The sequence below is a fragment of the Lethenteron reissneri genome, chromosome 42 (genome assembly GCF_015708825.2).
Source record: "Lethenteron reissneri isolate LAM-NWPU_2019-01 chromosome 42, ASM1570882v1, whole genome shotgun sequence".
NCBI classification, from domain to species: domain Eukaryota; kingdom Metazoa; phylum Chordata; class Hyperoartia; order Petromyzontiformes; family Petromyzontidae; genus Lethenteron; species Lethenteron reissneri.
The window spans coordinates 8820023-8846976 of record NC_083820.1 but is presented as its reverse complement, the minus strand read 5'-3'; the positions used below and the strand labels follow the sequence as shown (position 1 = coordinate 8846976).

The following is a 26954-nucleotide window of genomic DNA, read 5'->3' as shown; positions in this document are numbered from 1 at the left end:
GAACCCACGACCTCCTGCATACCTGGCGAGATATTTAACATCTCCCCACCGTGGCGCCCGACTCGTTCGTTCTGGCCAATTGCCTTGGAAGAGGTGGGGAGCAGCCACACGTCACCCCGTCAAATACAACCTGCACGAGAGACTAGCCGCGGTGAACACATCTACACTGCAGGGTGGACACAGGTGGCGCGGGGAGGGGGGGATTTAAGAAACCTGTGTCATTGTGTCAACCACCGTGCCGGGAGATGGGAGTCGAACAGCTGCCCTCTGAATCGCAAATCCAGTGTGTGCACCGTGACAGGACATACGCCTTATGGAACCATACTCTTTGGTTCTTTCGGTAAAGTCGCGTAGGTATAAAATAAAATAAATCACGACGTTTCGGGCGCAACACAAGCGTCCGTCATCAGCTGGAAAAGCGTGGTCTGCTGCTGAGGCAGACTGTTTTAAAAGGTTTGAACTGGGTGTAGCCCAAGAGTCATAAAGAAGTGGCCGGGGCTAGTGATGTTAATGTGAGAACTTAGCATGTAACTGTAAGATAGGAGAAGAGCGGCCTCCTCGACGAGGGCAAGGAAGAGGCTATTTTCACGTGAGGGATTAGCATGATGTTCATGTGAGGGATTAGCATGATGTTCATGTGAGGGATTAGCATGATGTTCATGTAAGGGATTAGCATGGAACCAGTGGACGGTTCCAGGCACACACAGGACTGAATGCAACCCACGATTATATACGTTCATTTAGTTTGTAAAACGTTCTGATCATTTAAGGATTCGGCTGTTACTCAATAGCCACTATTCAGTCACTGTTCATAAGCCAATTAAAAAACTGGTCGTCAAAACACATTTTAAAAAATAATTATTCTTATCAGGCTCCGTGGTGTAGTGCAGTCTCGAACTCTTATTATCCACCCTATCTCTTAGGCCTCTCTATGTATGTGCTACGAAGGGCCATCATCTGAAACATCACCTATTATTTTCCCTTTAAGGCCGCAGTGTTATTGACGAATGTGTTGAGTGTATTTGCTGAGTATTTGTCAATTGTGCACCACTGGCAACGAATGCAGCAGCATCACCGATTTATTTGGATGGCCCTTAGGGTAACCGATCACTTAAAAAAATGCAGATTTTCAGCCCGGCTGGACTGAAATGTACGTCCGACATCTGGGGGAACTCGTCAAAGTGCGTCGAAGCAATCACTGCGATAACCCGTTTGGAACGGAAGGGGGGGCAGAGTGATTTTGCCATCGATGCTGGGGCACATGGGCGTAGCTCACTTTAACTTTCAAAACATGGGATCCGGCGACACGACACTGGAGCACATTCTGTCGAGCGCGGTGACACACTCCACCGCCGTGTTTTTTGTCACTTGTTCTTGGCAGGATTAGCCGATGGCATCCGACTCATGCGCTCGCTCAAACGCATTTGTGTCAAGCCGTGAGCTCTGAATATGATCCGACCGTTCATGGTAAATGTTTAACGCAAGCCCGAGCTGGTCAGCTATTTCGCAGTCAACGTTTAGCCTGACAGTGTAACATTCTTGTGTTTTTGCATCTTCTTGCGGTGCACTTTTACACGCTCGCAACATACCTGCGTAGCGGTTTTTTCAGCACGGCGTTAATCACATGCTTCATCCGTTCCATAACAGCAGCAACAGTTCACCCTGCTCACGCTCAACTAATGACAATCACGATAAAGAAGCAACCCTACAACTGCTTGTTCACACCACTGCTGGCAGAAGAGCCTCAAACAAGAGGGAGCATCAGAGAGGTTATTTGGCCTGTTCCTCCACACTGGCGAGGCAGCTTGGACTAGGCGGAGGCACCCACACTTTAACCCACCGCACACGACCTGCCCGTGATGTCAACTGCTGCGCAGGGAGAAGGAATCGAACAAGTTAACGCGCGCTAACCGACACGCCGCGCGGGCGTAACGCTGGAAACCCACAGCGAAAGTTTCACTTTACACTCATCCGAGCGCACGGGGGGTAGACCGCTCGCGAAACGTTCCATCGCACCTGGGTCTCAACATCGCGCTGATGGCGGCGACGCCGGGGTTTACTCACAGCTGTGGCTGCTCCCGCACTCCTGCTTGGGGGGAGCCGACTGGCCCATGCTACATGACCCGCGTCTCCAGCCGCTGCACTGTGCCGGCCGGACGCACACGCCTCGCGGTCATCGTAGAGCGGACGGAGGGCCCCTCCCAAAACCGGGCGCCGCCACGGTTAAGCCCATGCCGTCGACGGATTGGCAGGCGACGCGTTTCCCACCCCCGCCAGCGGGCGACGAGCCGCCTCTACGATCGCCTCGGAGCGGCGAGCGGCGAGCGGTCGTGGAACGAGTGAGAAACGGGCGGCGCTAGCGACGACGACGACGGGCCGTGCCGAGCGCAGCGTCCTTATCGCACAACTCGCCGAGGCCAGCGCCTAGCTGCCCACATGCCCGGGATTCCAATGTAAATCGCGCCCGCGGAGGTCAAAGGCCATGGATAAATTCCCCGCACGCCTGCACGCACATATGGGGCTGCGCCTGCCGCCGACTGAAAGGGGGAAAGAGGGTTTTTGGAATGGAGGTTGGGTGGAAGAAGAAGCCTGTTATGGGCACGGGGGGGGGGGAGAAGGTTCATGCTTATAACCAATGAACAGAGGGGCCCTTTGTGCTGCCAGAAATGGCATTTCATTCACGAATTCCAACAAACTCTCTGACGTCTAGTGGTCCAAAGCCAGCAAAGCAGTACACTTGAGGAGCGCACTTAACTGTTTTCAAAACTGCAGCAGCCAAAGCATTTTTACATCTCCCCAGGGAACTGCGGGACCGCTCGTGGCGCACAGTGTTCAGCCGGGATAAAACCCACTTCAAAACGCCTCGCAGGTACACAAACAGCGGGCGCGCGCGCGGCCTGTGAAAAGGACTCACAATGGGAAGCCCCCGTGGCTTCCGCGGACAACGATGCGAGGCCTCGGGAGCGGAGGGAGGCCCGCGTCCCCGCGCTAAACGAGTCAATAACAGCGGCGAGCGGCTCCGGCTGGGCACGCAAGCACGCACGCCCTGACGTCTAATCCTGGACGCTTAGCGCTCTAATCATTGGATTACCCGTCGGCCTCCCAGCATGAAAAGTGGGCGCAGGCCAAGTTCCACACGGGACCGTTTTGTGCCTCTGTCATGACCGGAGGCCCCAGGGGGCCCGTCTGATGGCCCGCGGAGCAGCGAACAAAGACAGGACGCGGCCAGAAAGGGAGAAAAACAGTTCCAATAAAGCGGCGCTCAGCTGCGCGCAAGATCTGCCCCAGCGCTGGCGTAGCGCGGGCTTCCCCACTAGCGCCGGGGAGGGAACGCCATTGTGTCCCAGATTTAAAAAAAAAAACACAAAATACCTCCGCTCTTTTGCGGAGGGATTTGCTTTTTGCGCAGCGACATGTTCGCGGGAGTAAGTGGAGCGCGCACCGCGTGAATGTAAAGTAGCTCGAGAGACCGGCCCACCGACTGACGGGGAGTGACGGGACAATTCAGGTGACCGAGAGGGCCCACGCACCCGAGGCAAGTGATGTAGCTCGTCAAGTTGGGCAGAGTTGGAGCGATTGCTCGTTTTGCGCGAGCCTTGACGAGCGGTCTTTGAGGTGGTGCGGGAGGTTGCCGTGGGCTGTGTGCTGCAGGGCGCAATGAGGTCTTGATAAATGGAAGCGCCAGGGTTTTACCCAACGACTGTTACCTAAGGTCAGGTTTCACGCGACCTCCACATCACGTGCGGTCGTTACTCTACTGTACAATTGCTTACCCAGGAAAGCCACATCGAGTCACAAGACTTGTTTTCAGGAGGGCCCTGCCTAGCTTTTCTCGCAGTAGGGGGCGATGTTGCTGTGACGTAATTCAAATTGTTTAATGTTGCAGGCTAATTTTGCCTGATGGCAGTTACAGTTTAGTTTTTTTAAATACGAGAGGAAACCGGAAAACCGCAAGGAATCCCATAGAGAACAGGGGAAGAACATACCAACTCCACCCTCGAGTCGGGTATCGAACCCTGGCTCTTCTTGCCGAGGGCACGAGCGTTACCACTGCACCGCCCTGCCACTCTCAAATATCCATTCCTGCGCGCTGCATACTGAACACTGGGTGGAGCAGTAGTGCAGTGGTTTGTTAAATGCGCTTCGAATCCGGCGACCCAGAGTTCCGTTTCAGCCACAGGCAACATCACAACCCTCCACCTGCCTGCCACCTTCACCAAAGCGCACTGACCAGCATGGTGAAGTATGGTTTTCACAGCAGTGGAGTTGGGGGGGGGGGGGCAGCACGGAGCAGCTGGTGATTTCGCAATCGAATTGAAACGTAAAATAAAATTGTGGTGGTGGAGGCCCATACTTAACGCATTCTCGTCATACCGAGATTTCACATCGCTACCTCGGCAAGTTGGCAAAAACATAGAATTCTTTCTCTTGTGTTTCCAGCACACTTGAAATCGAATTTTAGCTGCGCAGATTAAAACCACCGCTAATACGCTATTAATGATAATAGTGTACTAGTAGTAGTAATAATGCCATTTTTTTTTATCCACAAAAGCCTCAGAGTCTCTAGGATAGTTTTAAAGAGGGTCCTCCTCCATTGGAATGTTTGGTCAATAATATGAATGAGCGTTTGGCTTCCCACGTACACACGCACGACCAGAGTGACACGCAGCACTGCCAATGCCTGGCCACATCACGGCCACACGCCGACAACAACTGGCAAGCCCCTGGTGGTCACCCGTTCCAAGTAATAACCAGGCTCGGTTTCTTTTTAAATCCTTTATATTAAGTTCACTTGCTTGCTTGCACGCTTGCTTGCGCGCTTACGACCGTGCAAATCTTTCGGTCGTTTTTTAACCCACTTCCCGTGATCCAATCGAGCTGACATTTTGCACACAGACTCGTTGTGCGTGACAATTTATTTTCGTGAAAAAGAATTTCCAAAATGTTCCACTTTTTAGGAAAAAAAAATTCATATTTAATTTAAAATACCAATGTGATAAAAATGAAACTCTTACTCAAGAAAAACAGAAATGAATAATAAAATAAAACCGATGCCACGCATATAAAGAATTTATAGTGAAACACTTTGTTTTCACGGGTTAATTTTTTAGCTTCCGAGACCTGACGAGATCCGATGACATTTGATGAAATTAACGCCACTGGCAGGACAGAGCCTCGTTCGTTATTTCCATGCGACACACTGCCGGTGGTAATCGATCAGCTGATAAAAATGTCAAACCTGGAGTCATATTAAGAGGATGCCATCAACGCGGCAGCATAAATCCTTTGCAACAAGGCATACCATGAATGTCAAAGAGCTGTGCTGCACAAATCACACGATACAAACACCTCTGTCCACCCAGCAATATAACTGGGAAACCCACCACAGTTTCATCGATTGGCAGGTTCACATACATCGTGGGGTAAAATGTGGGTACAATCACCAAGATGCCTGGTCAGCATGGGAGAGTAGGTCAAAGAATACCGCTCTAGAGGATCTCTATAGAGCTCCGCCTAGTGAAATTGCAGGGCTGCACCTTTGCTTTTAACATTACCACCGACACACACAAACACCGGAGGGACATGGATTGTGCGGAGGCGCTAGGCGCACGCGTGCTGCGATTGGCGTCGTTCACGGTGGAGGGTTGCTTTTATTCTCTTTCAGTCACTTTTTTCCGAGCGCAGTAGGCCCAAAGGTAGAAAACGCCAAGCTTCCAGCAACAATCTGCACCACCGAGGGCATAATGCAGAAGGCACCGGCGCGTCATTGGGCAGGGCCTGAGACGCTCCACGTTGCGTTTAACAACGCGCAAAGGTGCGCTGCTCACATTACAGCAGAAAGGCGTGAACATTTGGCTGCCCCGTCATACAGCAGTGAAACAAGGAAACAACTGTGGAACGACCGTGTCCTCATTAGGACTCATTAGTACAGTACAACCATAAATGTTCACCGCTATTATGAAGGGCCATTGCACAAAACGTCGCCTATTATACATTTTAAAGCAGCATCACAGACGAACGCGTAAAACGTTTGTTAATTGTGCACCATTGCCAACGACGCAGCAGCAGCATCACCAAATAATTCGTTATGTCTGGAGAGGACTTCTCTAAATTATGGGGGACCCTCCTCCCTACCACCGCATCGCACCCACCCGAGTAACCGCCCCCTGGGGAATCACCCCGAAGGCAACAACGATTCAATCCGGACACTTCTCCCAAACCTGTGGGTTTCACTCATCGGCGAACGGGGAAAACACGCGCGCGTCGGTGTTGAAGTGTGTGCTCACGCGCTCGGGCGCGCTCAATTGTATTCGTCGCAAGGGACCTTACCGACTGACGTGAAGAATGCGACCAGCCAGTCGTCTCGCTGGGGGCATCTGGGGGCTGCTGGCGCGAGAATGCGGCCGAACGCCCCCGGCTGGCGCTGGAATGCGCTGGAATGCGCCCGTCTCAACCCGCACTCCCGCGCCCGCCGGCGCGCGCGCCGCCCGCATCTGTCTTTGGTCACTGCTACGATGACGTTTTTTAAGGCACGTGAGACGAAAAACGCGTGCCTGTGTTTTGTCTGAAGCAGCACTCGTGAGTTTCGTGCGTAACGAAATGAAGATGGCAAAGCAGAGGCGCCTTTTGCAACAAGTTGTTCCGGGACACTGTGTAATTTTAATAAAAACAGAGCAGAGTGCAAAAACGGCACTAAAGCAAACATCATGATTATTTTTACGGCTATGCTTGTGTTTACACGCGGAAAGCCTCAGCGAGTCCCAAGACTTTTGTTTCAGGAGGGTCTTGCCATGTTTTTTGCGGTAGGGGGGCGATGTTGCCGCTTTGTGTAATCCCAATTCAGTAATATGCAGGTGGTTTTTTTTCTTCTGAATTTGCATGTTTGGCCAATACCAATGATAAAGTATGATTATTTTTTTTACCTATGAATTGAAAGCAGAGAAACCTGAGGAAACATATTGCATAAGAGGGGGAGAACGTACACACTCCACACAGAAGGTGCCCAAGTCTTAACTACAAACAATAAAGGATTTTAAAAGCTAAGCTGATGAGCAAGTGCAATCTGTATGAATGAAGGAACTGCCAAATTTAAATGACAATACAGTGACGACATAATGCACAAGACGAAGTATTTTGAGCCAGACTGTGAGAAACGACGGCCTCTGTTTGGAGAGAAACATCGCGGAGCGTGTCAAGGAGGGGAAAGACAGGGAAATTAGTTGGTTTGAGAAGGTGATTACTCAAATAGGCCAGGGTTAGTCTGACCTGGGTCACCAACATGATAAGCGGCAAGAGCAGCTTGATGGAGGGATGGATTTGTAAGATCTGATGCCGGGTTTGGTGGAAGCAAAAACAACGCAGCGCATCGGAAAACTGAGAGAAGTCGGTTAAGGCTGTAACGGAAGCGATTCTTGAAAGCCACGTGATAATAAAAAAGCGCTATTATTCCACTTAAAACCACTGATGATTTCCCAAGTCCCTGAATGGCTTGGGTAGTGAGTTTCAGTTAAACACAGTCAAGGGCTGGTGGAACAGCACAACTATCCTGATACTGGTACAAAGACGAAAAACAAAGAACCCCCCAAAAGCCAAACATAGCATTGGGGCAAGTGCTGTTAGCGAGCAAATATTAACGCCAGCACATCGCACGAAGGGGGTGGTGTGGTCAGGACCGTGCCACCCGGCCACCTTTGTCTCCCCGGTGCTGATGTTTGCACACCGTACAAAGTGCTCAATGAAGGTTGGGTCGAAATAGGAGAGGCCCCGGACCGCTTCAGATATCCGTCGATGCTCTACGAGCGGGAATCAAACTCGGGTCGCCAGGCTCGCAGCGCAATGCGCGAACCACTGCGTCACCGCTCCCCACTGGTGTACTACTGGTACAGCGCTCCAAACACGCAACACATGTACAAGTTTAACGCCGTGGGAAGCAGATAGACATGTACAGTTCTAGGAAAGTAGAAACCAATTTACCGATACAAACTGATTCTTCAGCATTGGTTCGTGCAGGAAAAACAATGGATTATTTGCAATTGGTGCATGCCGAATATCATCGTTCCGCGTGTGCGTACATACGTACGCTGAACTTCTTTCGCACCGTACGTAGCCGTGCGGAGGAAGGACAGGAAATCTAAACACAATGTGACCTCTGCAGCCACTTGAGGCAAGACCTTCGCAGCAATGGTTAAATAAAAATGTTCCCAAATTGAGAAAACAAACTCGTTGCATCACGAGGGAGGGGAAGCGATTACACGCCAAATGTTTTTGTTACATTTGGGCAGTTACACAAATTAGGCAAGCTCGCAGTTAGATTTTAAAATAATACACGTGCGGTGTAATTTTAAAGATAACCATCTTTAACTTTCACAAATGTTGCTTATTTACATATTAAGTCGGTGGTATTGACGCGTGCAACAACACCAACAACCGCCATTCGCCACTCAGTGGCGGTGACGTGACCACGGCGCTTGTGCCAGGCTAGGTGCACGCTGAGGTGCACGCACACACACAACTGAATGGGCCATCGCCACAATCTCAGAGCGCATGAAAAAGTCGATTCATCCGAGTACGTCCGACACCGCGATATTTTATGAACATTTATCCCTTACCCACGAAAGGTGGACAAATAATTTACAACTGAATTACAGTCCTAATCGGTTGACGCACTACGACCAATTAACAAAGCTTCCTCGTGCTTGTATTCAACGATTACTCACACCTTCAAAGTGTCTGAAATGCACGTCCGAATTCGCAAATCTGCCCATTAAATACAACGGCGGAGACGGCAAATATATCCTTTAATCCACGAATCATAACAATTCGTAAAAATTATATAGATTTGGAAGTGAACCATTAAGTGCCAAGCGCATATACCAGTGTACATGGCCACCGTGCCATGTTCACTGAAAAAACATGACTTTTAACAAAAAACAAGCGCTCAGTTTCCGTTTTATTTGCGGTGCAAGAATTCAGGAAATCGCAAGCAGCTGCTAGCTTCGCACACTGCCCGTCAAAACAGAAATGCCCCCATCCGTGTTCCAGACACGTCCGGCAGGCTCACCGTTACGAGCCGGCGCTCCAGGCCATGGCGCTAGATTGTGACGCGTCTCGCGCTGGGAAAATGTGTTCCACCACGACGCTTTCCAGCTTTTCCATCGAATACAAATTGCCATCGACGAATTTTTTTATGGTCCATTATTCGCAACTCTTTACAAACGACGACCCCTCCCCCCACCCATGTCTTGCCTCACCAAGGCAGGAAACCCCCTACAACAACCGCGAACTGATAGTCAGTAGAGTAATCGATTACTTATCAAATGTCAAGACGAAAGGGCTGTGCCTTAAACGTTGCCTATTGTCATTTTATTTCAAGGCAGTATTAATGACGGATGTGTAGAGTTTGCTTTTTGTTCATTGTCCTTACGCACCACTGCCAATGCTGCAGCATGACCAGATAATCAGATTACAGCCCGGCTCTACTCAAATGTACAGCATTCCCTCGTTATTCACCAACTTGCTAACCGCGATTTTGGCTATCAGCGAATGGCATCCGGAACTCTGCACGACTACTACATCGAGAGAAAGAAAGTGATGAGATAAAGTGGTGAAAGATCAATAGAAAACCTCTACTGCGCAGTATCATCATCATTTTCAGGTAAATTAACTTATAAAGTATTATTTAATATTATTATTTATTTACTTTATGTTCATTATAACCAATGTTTTTGTTTCTGTTATGATAACTGTCATGTATTTAACAGCGTATTTGTTTAAGGTAATTAATTTTTGTTTTAAAGTATAGGTATCATTGTCCGGGAAAAGTGCAATTCACGAGCGTCTCCGCAACGTATCCCCCGCGAACAACGAGGGAACCCCGCCGCTGCACGTCCGAAATCGGGGAACCGGTCAAAGTTCGCTTAGCAGTGGAGGAGCGACGCGCAGGGGCGCCGGCCGCGGGCGGTGGCCTCGGTTGTTGTTGCTGCTGCTACTTTGGCACTTGCGGCGGTCGCGAGTGTCAGCGGAGCCGGCGGCCAGCCATGTGCACCGCACGACGGCGATGGGGGAGGTGGTGGCCGAGTGTAATTTCTCCTGCAGGCTGGCCGTGCGCGCGGTGCGTGTGGGGCTGCTGCTCTGGGTGCGGTCGCCAGCGGCCTCGTAAACTTGTTCCGCGACGGGCGCTTTTCCATCGTTCGCTTGGACGTTTCAAACAACAGCAAATTAACACCACCACCGCCGCCACCCGCCACAGAAACGCGTGATAAAACGCGCAGAAACTTTCGCGGCAAAAGCAAAATAGCATCGGAATTTTACGGAAGAAGTGCATTGTGGCCCTCTTGTCGGCAAGGCCACCGCCGCCATACGTGTGAGCAAGTGTAACCGACCGACAGCAGTAGTGATGCCGTGGCGGACAACCGTGGGTCCGGTTTCGTCCTCATTCGGACTCATCAGGACAGTAAAGTCAACCAATGCTCACTGTTTTTCAGCACAGATTTTGATTGGCGGCTTTCGCTTGCCAAGTCTTCTAACTGTTGTGGTTTTTTGTTGTTGTTGCTGTTGAGGTTTATGATGCATGCTTACATATGTACGTACATATGTAATGACAGTAGAGCCTACATGTAATGTGAATGAACTCGTGGCCACGGGAGGTAATGCCAGGGGTGTCAGCTGTGAGTGAGAAGGGCCCGGTGGCTACGGGAATGTTCGAGAAGGGAGCGTGGTCAGGTGACGGAAGAGGACGGTGGAGTCTGCCGGTGGATCGAGCGTCCAGAGTCAGCGAGAACGATCGAGAAGGGGGGCGTGGCCTCGTGTCGGTATATAAAAGGGAGACGCGCGGGAGACTCGGGGCTGTTACGGTGGGGGTCTCCGCCTGATGTTAAGTGAACGTGTCTGCAATAAAGTGCCATCTCAAGAGAAGTGTGTCAAGCCGTCATTGCACGTAGATGGCAAGATGCCTGCGATGGAATTGGTATCTTTAAAATCCTCAATGACAAGCCGACCACACAGTTCAGCTGCTGGATTAGTCAATGTTATTGGTAAGAGCACTCCATACGAAACATGGGATCCCGTTCCATGGTAACGCCCAGGCAATGGCAAAACAACGCACAGTTGCCAGGAATTCATCAAGTGGAAACATGACAAGAATAAACATTCCGTGGCCAAAATTGCGTCACAAATCGCTCCATTCTGAAAATAAATATCGTAGCACAAGAAGAAGTGGGGGGGGGGGGGGAATTTTGGGTCACACAGTCAGACACGTGCGGTGGCAATCATCTCGCATCATCTCGAACCACCAAATGCGCTGCGCAGCCGGTCTCTTTCACAATTTCCAACTAAGTTTGCATTTGTTCGGTCTGCTTGCCTGTTGCGGGGGGGGCAGGACGGAGGGTGGCAGGCGGGGGGTGGCACAGATAACGCTCATTTAGATAATCCAAATATCAATTCAATATTAGTGAACGATAAGCATCGCTATTGCGAATTTAGCCCGGATTAAATCGGCGATGTTTCAGGCGACGGCCCTAATTCACAGTAGATTAATAAGGGCCATTTCCCGAATCGTCACCTATTATATATTTGTCTTATTAAGGCCATTGTTTGTTGATAAATGAGTTGATTGCTTTTGTTGTTTTTTTGCTTGCGTACCACTGCCAACGCAGCAGCAGCATCACCAAGTAATTATAATCTGCACATAATCTGCCCGATATTCAAACAGGTTTTGCCCTGACAGCTCCAGTACTGCTAATTAAATATTATTTTTGTCTGAGAATGAACACATACTCTAAAGTGTCAGTTTTCAACGATGGCTGGATGGTTTTTCTTGTTAGTTCAGAACAGCGTCAAATTGTCGCAGACGCAAGAGTTTCTGTTTTGTGTTCTGAGAGTGTTTATTTAGTTATTTATTTTTTGTTCCAATTGCTTTACCTCATTGCCGAAGTTTGTTTTTGGTTTGTTTTGCTTTTTCTCATTTTGGTGACCCAGGTCACCGCCTACGGATGAGCCTCTACCCTCGTGAGCCTCTTTCCTCGCCTTTGCGAGTTCTCGCCTGGTTATACAAAATAAACTTGAAACCCGACCCAACACTTATCCGTCCTAATTCCGCGTGCGACTTTTTTTCTCCCCAAAAGACTTTGGCGCACCAGGGCAGCGTGTAACAGGAACGTACAAAACCCTCACTTCTGAACGGAAGTGGCGCGTGACCACACGGGCGGGGGCGTTGATATTTTAACTTGCTAAAATCAGATTGCGTGGCGTGCACATGTACATTCTTTTTTTTCTACTTTGGAACTGTGCTGGTGAAGGTGGGGGGGGGGGGGGGGCAGCAGCATGAGGATACATGGGAGCACGTAAAAAAGGTACAATTATTATTTTATTGCAGCCTATAATAACACCTTGTTGTACATGGTGGCTGCCCATCCGAGCGCTATTCAGACTCAACCTCGCTTAGCTTCCGAGATCTCATCAGGTGCATTCCTGCCGATTTGGTGACGGGCAAGGCAGTTACTCATGCCTACCAAATTCTAATAAAGTATGCACAAGCTTTACACGCCGCTATATTGTTAAGTGCAGGCAGTTACGTTTCAGCCACAGGTGCCATATATCCAGTGCAGAAAAACAAGATGTGAACGAATGGATTCATCAACTCATGGAGGACTTGTGCCAAAGACATCTCATCTGACGTTTGGAGCAAAAGGTCAAGTGGGAATCGGCCTGACCTCCACTGACGGGGCCCGTGATACGGCCGACAAGCAAAACCACTTTCAAACACCGTCGCTCGTCTCCCACACAGAACAAGCGTGCGCTTGTAACGTCACACATCACACACTGGTCGGCGGTGGCCTGGCTCAGAGGGGAAATGTGGGACCCTGGTACAATGATGTTGGCTGGGGGAGGGGGTGGGTGCCCCCATACTACCCAATCTCTGGATGCAATTGCAAAATATTCAGAGCACTTTGCCTTGACCTAGAATGCACAAATTGCAAATGATATTTACTTCACGCATCCGTCTGAAGATTGCCATTTGTCACCAGATAGAAAATACCTTCCGTAAATTAAGTGAGCGGCTGCGATTTTGACCGCAAAAATTGCATCGCCACGAGCCCCTCGTTTCGTATCCATCATAGGAATCAATTCTATCGTTGACCACTAAACACTCGGTGGAAATATTATTTTCCATGTTTGTGATGTGTTCGGGGGTGCCCTCTTCGAGCTTGGGCCACCAGAAAATACTGCCCCCTCTTTTCGCCAGGTCTGGCAACCCCCCACCCCACTTTCACCAGGCCTGGCGGTACCTGGCGAGGTCGCTAACCGACCCAACTCACACAATGTTGACGTCTGCGCTCTGCTCTGCACATGGTTCATGGTGTCAGACCAAATGGCTGTCACATCTACTGCGGCAGTGATGGTGGTTGTTTATTTTTTGACATTTCGGTTGCTGAGCACATGCCCAAAAGGCTCAAAAGGCCCAAGATGCCCAAAAGGCCCAACATGCCCAAAAGGCCCAAAATGCCCAAAATGCCCAAAAGGCCCAAAAGGCCCAAAATGCCCAAAATGCCCAAAACGCCACGTGGACAACAACAAACTGCACCAATGAAGGCACGATAGACAACAGTTTATACATTTCTTGCAGTGAGCAAGGTTGTCAGAGCACTGGGTAAAGAGGCGATGGGAGGGAATCCCCGAGTGGAGCAGTGCGTTTTTGTGACCTGCAGAGCAGTGGTGGAAGAGAGTGTGGATGAGACGAGGCAGTCGGTTTGGTCGACCGAGTACTCAGCATGGGTGTAGGAATCAACAAGCCAAGTGCATGGGAACAATAACCATGGCAGTAGCAATAGAAGAGCGATGAGGGGGTGACTGCCGGTGTGCTTGTGACCGATGTGCAAGAGTGAGCGTTAGATCAATCAAGCTGGCTGCTTTATGTCGAACTTTATCAAGTCTATACTGACGTAGGACCTGGGTGTTCACGCCGCACTGCAGCCCGCCAGCTTGAGCCGTCCCAGTGTGGGAGGAGCAAGGGTTTGGAGATCTTCCTCCAAAGATAAGTAGACTTAAAACTTTCATGGCTACAGGAATGCATGCTCTTGGTTCTTTCGGTAAAGTCACATAGGTAAAAAGGAAATAATTAAATAAAAATAAAAATACAAATAATAGAAATTATATATCAGTATATTATTCTTTTATTTCTATTGTTTTTATTTCTCTTATTATTTCTATTATTTCTATTATTACTTATTTTTACCTACGTGACTTTACCGAAAAAACCCAAGAGTATGAATCCTTGCAGTCACGAAAGCTTCAAATCTAGAATTAACGTAGATAGAAAACAAAAATCAAGATTAAAAGCAAAAAACCCACGACGTTTCGATCGCAACACAAGTGGTCTTCTTCAGGTGGAGTGGAAAAAGAAGGCAAACCTCCGAATGTAGCTGCTGATAAGGGCGCCTGAGTGAGTGGGCGGGGTAAAGGGCTGCGCAAGAATATAGATAAGTAAATCAAATATCACTGGTCAACAAAAAAAACATTTTTTTCTGGCCTGGACTTTTGCAGCTGTTTAGTTTAAGAGTGCTGATTCCAAATCTGATCTCAGATTTGCTCTATCACATCAAATTTTTATGCTATCGACATCCCCCATTTTCATTGATTTTACCCGAAATTAACTCTGTTACTTATGATTGCAAGTTGTTGCGAGTAAGTGACTGCTTTAGTGTTAAAATATGGTGCTGTATTTTTAGGATAGTGTGTTTATAATATCATTTTATGTAGATATCAACATTTATTTAATATTTTTCTTTTGCCGTTTTTATTGAAAATGCAATATTTGATATCTCAAAAACCTGATGTGATAGACAAAAACTGATACCAGATTTGGAATCAGCACCACAAAATTGCCTTAAAGCCGTTGGAAAACCCTTATGCCAGAAAAAGTGTGTTGATCAGTGTTATTTACCCCCAGCACTCACCTCCTCCCCCAACCCTATTGCTCTCCACTTCTCCGACCGGCGACATCACACGAGATGAGGACATTTACACGCGGTGTTCTTTCGCTCTCGGAAGAAGGGAGCGACGGACATCAGTTCGTGTGCAGGTGCACATGCTGGACTGTTACATCGCAGCACCGTGAGAGTTGATGACAGCTTGGGGAGACCTTCACGATGACGACGTTAAAGGGGATCAAGTTGCGACTCATGCGGCCGTCCTGATTATCACTGCGGGTGTAATAACCATCGTAATAAAACGCGCCGTCTGCTTCGCAGTGAACGATAAAGATCCCCCGACGTCGTTCGCAAAGAGGAGGCCGTTGTGTGTGCCGGCGTCGGCGTCCAAATGCAAAAATTTATCACGAATTACTCAATTAGGATTGCGCGTAGCAATCATTGCCCCGACTGGCAAAATCATGCCAATTTGCAGGCCACGGGGACAGCTGCCATGAGGGGTGCCCCTTTAAATGTGTTGAGATGAGATGTGATGATGTAAAGCACTCTGAGATGCCCCGGCGTATAGGGGCGCTATAAGAAAAAACAAGTGATTAACCTGAAGCAGTATACCATAATGCTTAAGGTCACAGAACTACTTCTGAAGTTAATGTAAAGAGGCGTGTTTATCCGAACCTGCAACGCAAGTCCATCGCACGACAATCACACTGACTGTTTTCATTGTGAGAGTTGGAATTTAGGTTAATTTATTGAAAAAAACGTGTTTTTACGTGATGGCCTTTTTGTGCAGTCACTGGTGATCGGGCTGAAACCATCAACTCACTATATCCCAGTTAATTAATGGTTGGCTGGCTGCCCAGATTCCAACTCAAAATCTCAGTGGTGTCAGGTCAGTGCTCTGATCCCTGCACCACCTGGTCACCTATAAAGCAACGCCGCATTTCTAACGGATTAAAATAAAGCGAAAACATCTACAGGCAAAACTCATTAACATCGATGCTCCTTTTATGAACATCACAAAGAGGGCATCGAAACATCGCCTGCCATGGTTAATCCACTGCTGGTTGAAGGCATCCCCAAGCCGTTGCCATCTCTCACGATCCTGCGATGTACTAATCCACCTAACACCTGCACATGATCCATAAGAGGTTTTTTTTGGGTTAGATTGGGTAAATGTGTCAGGAAACCCGCCACCACCCGACAGCCAATTAGTAAGGTTTGTCACGTAAACCCACAACATTCACAATTCGAGTCGATTAACAAATTGGCACGTTTTGTTTACGTGACGAAACTTTCTAATTGGCTGTGTCGGCTGGTGGCGGGTTTAACGACACATTTATATTTACGTGATCTAACCCCAAAAAAAAACTATTATGAATATTGGTCACGAAAGCTGCACGCTCAAGTTTCGATGAAGTGCTGCTGCATAATGTCCGGCCTCCTTAATATATAAGATGCTGTAGAAAATAATATCTGAGTACTGCATCACCTTACAATATTGGTCGCGTAGAGCCTACTACGTTTCGATTTAAAGCTTTCGTGACTGCAGGGATTCATCTTCTTGGTTCTTTCAGTAAAGTCACGTAGAAGGGAAGTAATAAAATAACAAAAATAAAACATAATAAAATACTTCTCACGACGTTTCGGCCACAACGCAAGCAGCCGTCTTCAGGTGAAGAATGAAACACTGCCAAGCTTGGAGCGTATATATAAGCTGGGTTGGAGGTGGAAGAAGAGCGCCTTGACAAAAGTTTTACACGTAGCCTACTACGTGTTAAACCTGCGTCCAGAGCTAATTTCGTGACTCCATCTCCTTGGTGGGCCACGTGTCAGGCGCGATTGGCGGCTCTCAGCTACCACGCCACCGCTGTTCTTAACCGTAGGCCATTACCCTTCCGGTGGCACGTCCTGCCCAAGCTCGCTTACTTTTTATTTTATTTTTGCGGAACAGTTGACAGTGTATTTGTGCAAAGCTATAAAACGCATTTGCACGTGCACAAGCAATAAGAAGAGGTCAAGGACGTGACTGATAACATTCCATTACGCCAGTAAAACACTGTTTTATATTTGGTTACCCAAATACAACATTATGTAATTTGCAAACACAAAGTGCTACGGCAGGTGTATGCCGTAATGTTATCGGGTTTTTGTTTGTTAAGTCTCATATTTCTGCACGGACTTATACGATTTTAAACAAACTTAGAACGAAGTTTAAGCCCTTTTGTCAATCCACTCCTGGATGAAGATCTTCCCACGGTCGGGCGTGCCGATCACGGTGGAAGGGGGGGCAGGGGTTGTGGGGTCATACTTCACTCTGCTGCTCAGTGCAAGTTTGTGAAGGCGGGGGAGAGGCGTTGGACCAGTTGCGAAATCGCTCGCCAATGATGTTAGTCCTGGCCAGGAATCATCAAACTCCAGGGCGCCAGATTCATGGCAGAGTGTGTGAACCACTGCATCACCCACCCCCCACTCCGCCTTACACAATATTGGACAGTGTAGAAACATTGCGAGTTCACGTTCACGAACAGTTGATGTGACGATAGATAAGGAGGTGTGGCTAGTGGGTATGCTTTACCGATGTAAAACCAGCATTTAAATTACCGGGGTTCACCCTTCACACTGTAGAGAGCACAGCTGAGCTCTCAAATCCAAGGTCAAGAGAAACGAATGGGTGGGGGAAAAAACAGTGGCGCAGAGAGCGAGGGGGGGCCTTGCAGCCGGCCTCGCGACCGACGCGAACGGTGAGTGCGGATCGCCACCGTGACACGGGCCCGCCGTGACACGGGCCCGCCGTGACACGGGCCCGCCGTGACACGGGCCCGCCGTGACACGGGCCCGCCGTGACACGGGCCCGCCGTGACACGGGCCCGCCGTGACACGGGCCCGCCGTGACACGGGCCCGCCGTGACACGGGCCCGCCGTGACACGGGCCCGCCGTGACACGGGCCCGCCGTGACACGGGCCCGCCGTGACACGGGCCCGCCGTGACACGGGCCCGCCGTGACACGGGCCCGCCGTGACACGGGCCCGCCGTGACACGGGCCCGCCGTGACACGGGCCCGCCGTGACACGGGCCCGCCGTGACACGGGCCCGCCGTGACACGGGCCCGCCGTGACACGGGCCCGCCGTGACACGGGCCCGCCGTGACACGGGCCCGCCGTGACACGGGCCCGCCGTGACACGGGCCCGCCGTGACACGGGCCCGCCGTGACACGGGCCCGCCGTGACACGGGCCCGCCGTGACACGGGCCCGCCGTGACACTGGCCCGCCGTGACACGGGCCCGCCGTGACACGGGCCCGCCGTGACACGGGCCCGCCGTGACACGGGCCCGCCGTGACACGGGCCCGCCGTGACACGGGCCCGCCGTGACACGGGCCCGCCGTGACACGGGCCCGCCGTGACACGGGCCCGCCGTGACACGGGCCCGCCGTGACAAGGGCCCGCCGTGACACGGGCCCACCGTGACACGGGCCCACCGTGACACGGGCCCACCGTGACAAGGGCCCACCGTGACACTGGCCCACCGTGACACGGGCCCACCGTGACACGGGCCCACCGTGACACGGGCCCACCGTGACACGGGCCCACCGTGACACGGGGCAACCGTGACACTGGCCCACCGTGACACTGGCCCACCGTGACACGGGCCCACCGTGACACGGGCCCACCGTGACACGGGCCCACCGTGACACGGGCCCACCGTGACACGGGCCCACCGTGACACGGGGCAACCGTGACACTGGCCCACCGTGACACGGGCCCACCGTGACACGGGCCCACCGTGACACGGGCCCACCGTGACACGGGGCAACCGTGACACGGGGCAACCGTGACACGGGCCCACCGTGACACGGGCCCACCGTGACACGGGGCAACCGTGACACTGGCCCACCGTGACACTGGCCCACCGTGACACGGGCCCACCGTGACACTGGCCCACCGTGACACTGGCCCACCGTGACACGGGCCCACCGTGACACGGGCCCACCGTGACACTGGCCCACCGTGACACGGGCCCACCGTGACACTGGCCCACCGTGACACGGGCCCACCGTGACACTGGCCCACCGTGACACGGGCCCACCGTGACACTGGCCCACCGTGACACTGGCCCACCGTGACACTGGCCCACCGTGACACTGGCCCACCGTGACACGGGCCCACCGTGACACGGGGCAACCGTGACACTGGCCCACCGTGACACTGGCCCACCGTGACACGGGCCCACCGTGACACGGGGCAACCGTGACACTGGCCCACCGTGACACGGGCCCACCGTGACACGGGCCCACCGTGACACGGGCCCACCGTGACACGGGGCAACCGTGACACGGGGCAACCGTGACACGGGCCCACCGTGACACGGGCCCACCGTGACACGGGCCCACCGTGACACGGGCCCACCGTGACACGGGCCCACCGTGACACGGGCCACCGTGACACGGGCCCACCGTGACACGGGCCCACCGTGACACGGGCCCACCGTGACACGGGCCCGCCGTGACACGGGCCCGCCGTGACACGGGCCCGCCGTGACACGGGCCCGCCGTGACACGGGCCCGCCGTGACACGGGCCCGCCGTGACACGGGCCCACCGTGACACGGGCCCACCGTGACACTGGCCCACCGTGACACGGGCCCACCGTGACACGGGCCCACCGTGACACGGGCCCACCGTGACACGGGCCCACCGTGACACGGGCCCACCGTGACACTGGCCCACCGTGACACGGGCCCACCGTGACACGGGCCCACCGTGACACGGGGCAACCGTGACACTGGCCCACCGTGACACTGGCCCACCGTGACACGGGCCCACCGTGACACGGGCCCACCGTGACACTGGCCCACCGTGACACGGGCCCACCGTGACACGGGCCCACCGTGACACGGGCCCACCGTGACACTGGCCCACCGTGACACGGGCCCACCGTGACACTGGCCCACCGTGACACGGGCCCACCGTGACACTGGCCCACCGTGACACTGGCCCACCGTGACACTGGCCCACCGTGACACGGGCCCACCGTGACACGGGGCAACCGTGACACTGGCCCACCGTGACACTGGCCCACCGTGACACGGGCCCACCGTGACACGGGGCAACCGTGACACTGGCCCACCGTGACACGGGCCCACCGTGACACGGGCCCACCGTGACACGGGCCCACCGTGACACGGGGCAACCGTGACACGGGGCAACCGTGACACGGGCCCACCGTGACACGGGCCCACCGTGACACGGGGCAACCGTGACACGGGCCCACCGTGACACGGGCCCACCGTGACACGGGCCCACCGTGACACGGGCCCACCGTGACACGGGCCCACCGTGACACGGGCCCACCGTGACACGGGCCCACCGTGACACGGGCCCGCCGTGACACGGGCCCGCCGTGACACGGGCCCGCCGTGACACGGGCCCGCCGTGACACGGGCCCACCGTGACACTGGCCCACCGTGACACGGGCCCACCGTGACACGGGCCCACCGTGACACGGGCCCACCGTGACACGGGCCCACCGTGACACTGGCCCACCGTGACACGGGCCCACCGTGACACGGGCCCACCGTGACACTGGCCCACCGTGACACGGGCCCACCGTGACACGGGCCCACCGTGACACGGGCCCACCGTGACACGGGCCCACCGTGACACGGGCCCACCGTGACACGGGCCCACCGTGACACGGGCCCACCGTGACACGGGCCCACCGTGACACGGGCCCACCGTGACACGGGCCCACCGTGACACGGGCCCACCGTGACACTCGCCCACCGTGACACGGGCCCACCGTGACACGGGGCAACCGTGACACAGGCCCACCGTGACACGGGCCCACCGTGACACGGGCCCACCGTGACACACAGCCCACCGTGACACAGGCCCACCGTGACACAGGCCCACCGTGACACAGGCCCACCGGCTCTCTCCCGTAGCCGGCGGGGGCGGCTACTGTCCACGACAAACAAATGGGCAAGAGCTCGGATATCAGGTGAGGGTGAGACGCCATCACCGTACCTGTTGCCAGCAGCAGGCTGCAACAAAGGAAGGAAAATGTTCGGATTCATTTCAGCCCATGGTGGGGCTTCATCAATAATGCAAGGAACGGAAAGCAGTCGCCGGAGACGAAATTCGAGACGGGGCATCAGCAGCAGCAGCATCATCAGCATCAGCATCATAAATCATAGTCAGTGGCATTAATGTCAACTGCACTAGAAGCAGCATCAGACGCTACAGGCATGGACGCCAACATCAACATCAGCAGCATCAATCATTGTCAGTGGTAGCCTCAAAGTCAATCGCATTGTCATCAGAAGCATTGACATCAACAGCATCACCAGCAATCAAAAAGAACAGCATTCATGTCAACGGCATCAGCAAAAGCGTCAAAGTGTCAGCGTTTGCAACAGCATCATCATCATCAATTATCATCGGAGATCGCTTCATTGGCTTCATCCTCTACAGCAGCAGCAACTACTTCATGAAACAGCATCATTATCAGAAGCATTTGTCATCATTAGCAGCAGCATCCGCGGCAGCAACAACAAAATCATCATCAACAGCAGCAGGAGTTTTGGCTTAAACCTGCTACAGCCTTGGCGATGGCAAAGTTCAAACTTTGGTTGCCCGGAGGGGTGGAAAACAGTAAACCACGTCACGGCACAGCGACGGAGGGGTCGTTCGCGTGCATTTGAACGCCTTAATAACAACAACAACCACCACAAACCACCACCTCCACCGGGCAGTACATGCGCACACAAGGGACCCCATGACACATGGCCACCAAGCCCAACAGGTTGACCCAACTATGTGCTCGCAGCCCAGGTCACAACGAGAGTGGCACGGACGAATCATGGGGAAAACGATATCTCACGATATCGGAAGAGGTGAGAAGCACGTGTAAATAAATGCGTTGTCTTAAGCGGTATGTTATTTCGCAAATGACAGTAACCCGTCACTCTTAGGGCCGTTTTCTTAGTCACGGCTCGGCTCTTGGCTATGTGCCTCTAACACGGCTCGGGCTCAGACTCTGAGCCGCTCAATTGCTTCCAAAGACAACCTGCTGCTCCAGAGCCACATGTGGCCCTTTTTCCGGACTGCTCCGTGACGCCACATATATGTATGTATTCGCATGGCATTGCGGCTCTTGATATATTGAGGTTTTTTTTTTTACCGAATTCGATTTTTTTTTTACCGAATTCGATTTTTTTTTTTACCGAATTCGATTTTTTTAATCTTCTTGTTAATTTGGTTGCTGACCCCTGCACGTGGCAGGGGTTGGTTGCTCAGCCATGGCTTGGCACATACTCAGCTCATGTTTGGGATCATGATCAAGAGACGATCAAGAGTTGAGCATGCGCTTTGAGCCGGCTGACTTGAGCCTGAGCCGAGCCCAATCGGGCCGTGGCCAAGAAAAAGAGGCCTTGATGGTCCAGGAAGACTTACAGATTTCCTTAGACATCTACCTTCAATTGAGGAGGATCCTGGAACAACCAAGACAAGCACCTCCGATTGGCGCGGTTGGCTACGTACGGTGCGAAAGAAGTTCAGCATTCATACATACGAGTGGCAACCCTCGTTATAACACGGCCACACACACGTGCAGAACTTCGCTGGTGTCACATTCACTTGTACTAACAAATCGGACATATGTGCCGTCACTGTTGGCTGTGGAAAGCGACAAACACACGAACACAAATGTCTAAACAAACCCGATGACGCCACTGACGCACAACTACAGACAGTGTGCGTGTGTGCGTTACATGTGTTGGGTGCACGAGCAAAGCGTGAAATGTGTACATAAGCACAGACGCGATACACACAGCATGCCACATTATTCATCGCAAGGACGCTTTCAGCATACTCACACATAGCGCCCAAAGCCTTTACAGGCTGTTGGGGCAAGTGCTGTTAGCGAGCACCTATGAAGGCCGGCACGGCACACGAGGTGTTGGGTGGGCAACACCACGCCCGACCACCTTTGTCTCCCCGGTGGCGATGTTTTTACACACCGCACCAGGTACTCATTTGAGGCTGAGTCGACCTAGGGGAGGCCCAGGACCGGTTCATAATCGTCACTGGTGTTGGTGCCTGTGAGCGAGTAGCCGTATTCGTAGCGCAGCGTGCTACCCGCTACACTACCGCTCCCCACACATAGCGCACACACACACACTTACAGGGCATTCATTTATAAGACGACGTAGGGGCATCATGGCCAAGCCGGTAGTGCGTTCACCACTTGCTTTTCAGAGGCTTCACGGTTCGAATCCCAGTGGCCGCCCTGATGATTAATGCGGGTCTAATAACCACAGTTTAAACACGTAGGCTTTCGCCACCAATATTATCCATAATACAGGTTTTTTTGGGGTTAGATGGCGTGAATATAAATGTGTCGTTAAACCCGCCACCACCCGACACAGCCAATTAGTAAGGTTTGTCACGTAAACAGAACGTGTCAATTCGTTACTAGTACAGCACACCGGTGTGTTGGAGAGCAAATCCACAACATTTACAATTTACCATTTGTAAATGTTGTGTTCTGGCTGTCGCCTGATGATGCTAGTTGTAATTACTGGCGAAACGTCGTACTCAAATTGTAAATGTTGTGGATTTACCGGTGTGCGGGACTAGTGACGAATTGCAATCTTCTGTTTACGTGACAAACCTTACTAATTGGCCGTGTCGGGTGGTGGCGGGCTTAACGACACATTTATATTCACACGATATAACCCCCCAAAAATCCTCTAAAAACCACAATGTGCCCATCTGCTTTCATTCACTCACACAGGACAGATCCAATACGTACGACTCTCTCTACTACATGATACATCAGACCAGGCACCTACTCGGACAAGATACAGCTGTACGGTACAAAACACATACATACACACACTAACAGAATATACTCTCTCAAGGTACATACACCAATACAAACCACACACACGACACACACATGACACACACTAAGACAAACCACACACGTGACACACACATGACACACACATGACAAACACGAATACAAATCACGCACATGGCACCACTACATGACACACACTAATACAAACCAAAGACATGACACACACTATCACATGACACTTGTTTAATTACATACAAACCACACACATGACACACACACACCAATACATGACGCATGCTAATACTGTACAAACCACACACACACAACCCACATATGACGACACTATTCACATGACACACACTCATCGTGTACAAATCACAAACGAACACGCACACCAATAACAACCCACACACATGACGCACACCGATGACACAGTCTCACAACTCACTCGTCCGTGGATAACAATGCGGAACCGAACGGCACTTGTCCAGTTACAAACAACAACAGCAGCAGCAGCAGGCGCAGCAGCAGTAGCCCCGAGTTCCTGGGCAGCGAGACAACCAAGGGCAGCATCATCAGAAGCAGCCGAAACCCCAGGGGGGCAGCTTCACACATGCCTGAACAGAGGGAAGCTTCACCTATTGCTGAACACAGAGGGAAGCTTCACCTATGCCTGAACACAGAGGGACAGCTACACAACAGCGGAGACGTCCACTTTACTCAGTGGGCAGCTAATAACACAGAGGGGCAGCTCAGAATCACCGCGGGGTACCTCCGTTAACACCGGACACGAAAACCCAGAAACGCGTGAGCAAATGACGAGTGGGGAGAGCCGTCCCCTCTGTGTAGTGGGCAGCTAAATGGGCACAGAGGGCAGCTAAAGGGGCACAGAGGGCAGCTAAAGGGACACAGAGGGCAGCTAAAGGGGCACAGAGGGCAGCTAAAGAGGCGCAGAGGGCAGTTAAAGGGGCACAGAGGGCAGCTAAAGGTACACAGAGGGCAGCTAAAGAGGCGCAGAGGGCAGCTAAAGGGACACAGAGGGCAGCTAAAGGGACACAGAGGGCAGCTAAAGCGACACAGAGGGCAGCTAAAGGGGCACAGAGGGCAGCTAAAGGGACACAGAGGGCAGCTAAAGGGGCACAGAGGGCAGCTAAAGGGACACAGAGGGCAGCTAAAGGGACACAGAGGGCAGCTAAAGGGGCACAGAGGGCAGCTAAAGGGGCACAGAGGGCAGCTAAAGGGGCACAGAGGGCAGCTAAAGGGGCACAGAGGGCAGCTAAAGGGACACAGAGGGCAGCTAAAGGGACACAGAGGGCAGCTAAAGGGGCACAGAGGGCAGCTAAAGGGGCACAGAGGGCAGCTAAAGGGGCACAGAGGGCAGCTAAAGGGACACAGAGGGCAGCTAAAGGGGCACAGAGGGCAGCTAAAGGGGCACAGAGGGCAGCTAAAGGGGCACAGAGGGCAGCTAAAGGGGCACGGAGGGCAGCTAAAGGGGGACAGAGGGCAGCTAAAGGGGCACAGAGGGCAGCTAAAGGGGCACAGAGGGCAGCTAAAGGGGCACAGAGGGCAGCTAAAGGGGCACAGAGGGCAGCTAAAGGGGCACAGAGGGCAGCTAAAGGGGCACAGAGGGCAGCTAAAGGGACACAGAGGGCAGCTAAAGAGGCACAGAGGGCAGCTAAAGGGGCACAGAGGGCAGCTAAAGGGGCACAGAGGGCAGCTAAAGGGGCACGGAGGGCAGCTAAAGGGGGACAGAGGGCAGCTAAAGGGGCACAGAGGGCAGCTAAAGGGGCACAGAGGGCAGCTAAAGGGGCACAGAGGGCAGCTAAAGGGGGACAGAGGGCAGCTAAAGGGACAGAGGGCAGCTAAAGGGACACAGAGGGCAGCTAAAGGGGCACAGAGGGCAGCTAAAGAGACACAGAGGGCAGCTAAAGGGGCACAGAGGGCAGCTAAAGGGGCACAGAGGGCAGCTAAAGGGGCACAGAGGGCAGCTAAAGAGACACAGAGGGCAGCTAAAGGGGCACAGAGGGCAGCTAAAGAGACACAGAGGGCAGCTAAAGGGGCACAGAGGGCAGCTAAAGAGACACAGAGGGCAGCTAAAGGGGCACAGAGGGCAGTCCCCTCCCCCCCACTCCACCACCAGCTCTGTACGTCAAGGGGCAGCGAACGAAACTCGGAGGGTAAAGTTCGTTAACGCCGAGGCAGTCGCTAGAACACGGAGGTCTCACATCGACATCGCGGGCTTAACTCTTTAAAAAATAAACGACACAACAGCCCCCCTCAAGGCAGGGGGGGTGTTGGCAGCTACACACAGCCCCCCCCCCCCCCCCCAAACACGGTACACAGTGGGCAGCTGTGGCAGCCGCAACGGCGCTCGCCATCACCCACCATCACCACCCGCCATCAACTATCACACGCACGTCCACCAATCTCTCTCTCTCTCCCTGCTTCTCTCCTGCTGCTGCTGCTCCTGCTGCTGCACCACCACCACACTCCTCACCGGTGCGGGCCCTCGACCTCCCAGGGGACGGGGTGTCACTGCGGGAGCGGCCCCTGTGGACATCGAGCCGCGGAGACGAGGCCGACGCGTCCGCTCCCCGCGCCGCCATAGAGGCCGCGCTTTTCCGCCTCCTCCCTCCCTCCCTGTGCCTCCTCCCTCTCTCCGCCTCCTCCTCCTCCCTCCCTCTGCCTCCTCCCTCCCTGTGCCTACTCCTCCTCCCTCCCTCCCTCCTCCTCCCCTCTGCCGCTGCTACCCAGCTCCGCCCTCGTGGTGCCCTCCCACGCGGGCGTGGACACACGCGGTGGGGTCTGCACGGGGTCCCACGTGGTCTTGACGGGGTCCCACGTGGTTCCAAGGGGGGTCCACAGGGGCTCACGTGGTTCCAAGGGGGGTCCACAGGGGCTCACGTGGTTCCAATGGGGTTCCACAGGGACCCACGTGGTTCCAAGGGGGGTCCACAGGGTCCCACGTGGTTCCAATGGGGGTCCACAGGGGCTCACGTAGTTCCAATGGGGGTCCACAGGGGCTCACGTGGTTCCAATGGGGGTCCACAGGGTCCCACGTGGTTCCAAGGGGGTCCACAGGGGCTCACGTGGTTCCAATGGGGGTCCACAGAGTCTCACGGGGTTCCAAGGGGGTCCACAGGGGCTCACGTGGTTCCAATGG

General features: G+C 53.0%; 1 protein-coding gene across 3 annotated transcripts in view; it reads right to left on the bottom strand.

The window, feature by feature from the left end:
* Positions 1-26438, bottom strand: part of LOC133352851 (phosphatase and actin regulator 4-B-like) — a 48363-nt gene extending 21925 nt beyond the window's left edge. For 2 of the 3 annotated variants that reach the window (XM_061568809.1, XM_061568808.1), the window contains exon 1: positions 26289-26438. In XM_061568809.1, coding sequence (XP_061424793.1) covers positions 26289-26397 — 109 coding nt within the window. In that variant the 5' untranslated portion in view covers positions 26398-26438. Of the gene's footprint in view, positions 1-2064; positions 2504-26288 lie in introns of those variants that run through there. The other variant, XM_061568810.1, reaches the window with a different exon arrangement.
* Between the last annotated feature and the right edge of the window lie 516 nt (positions 26439-26954).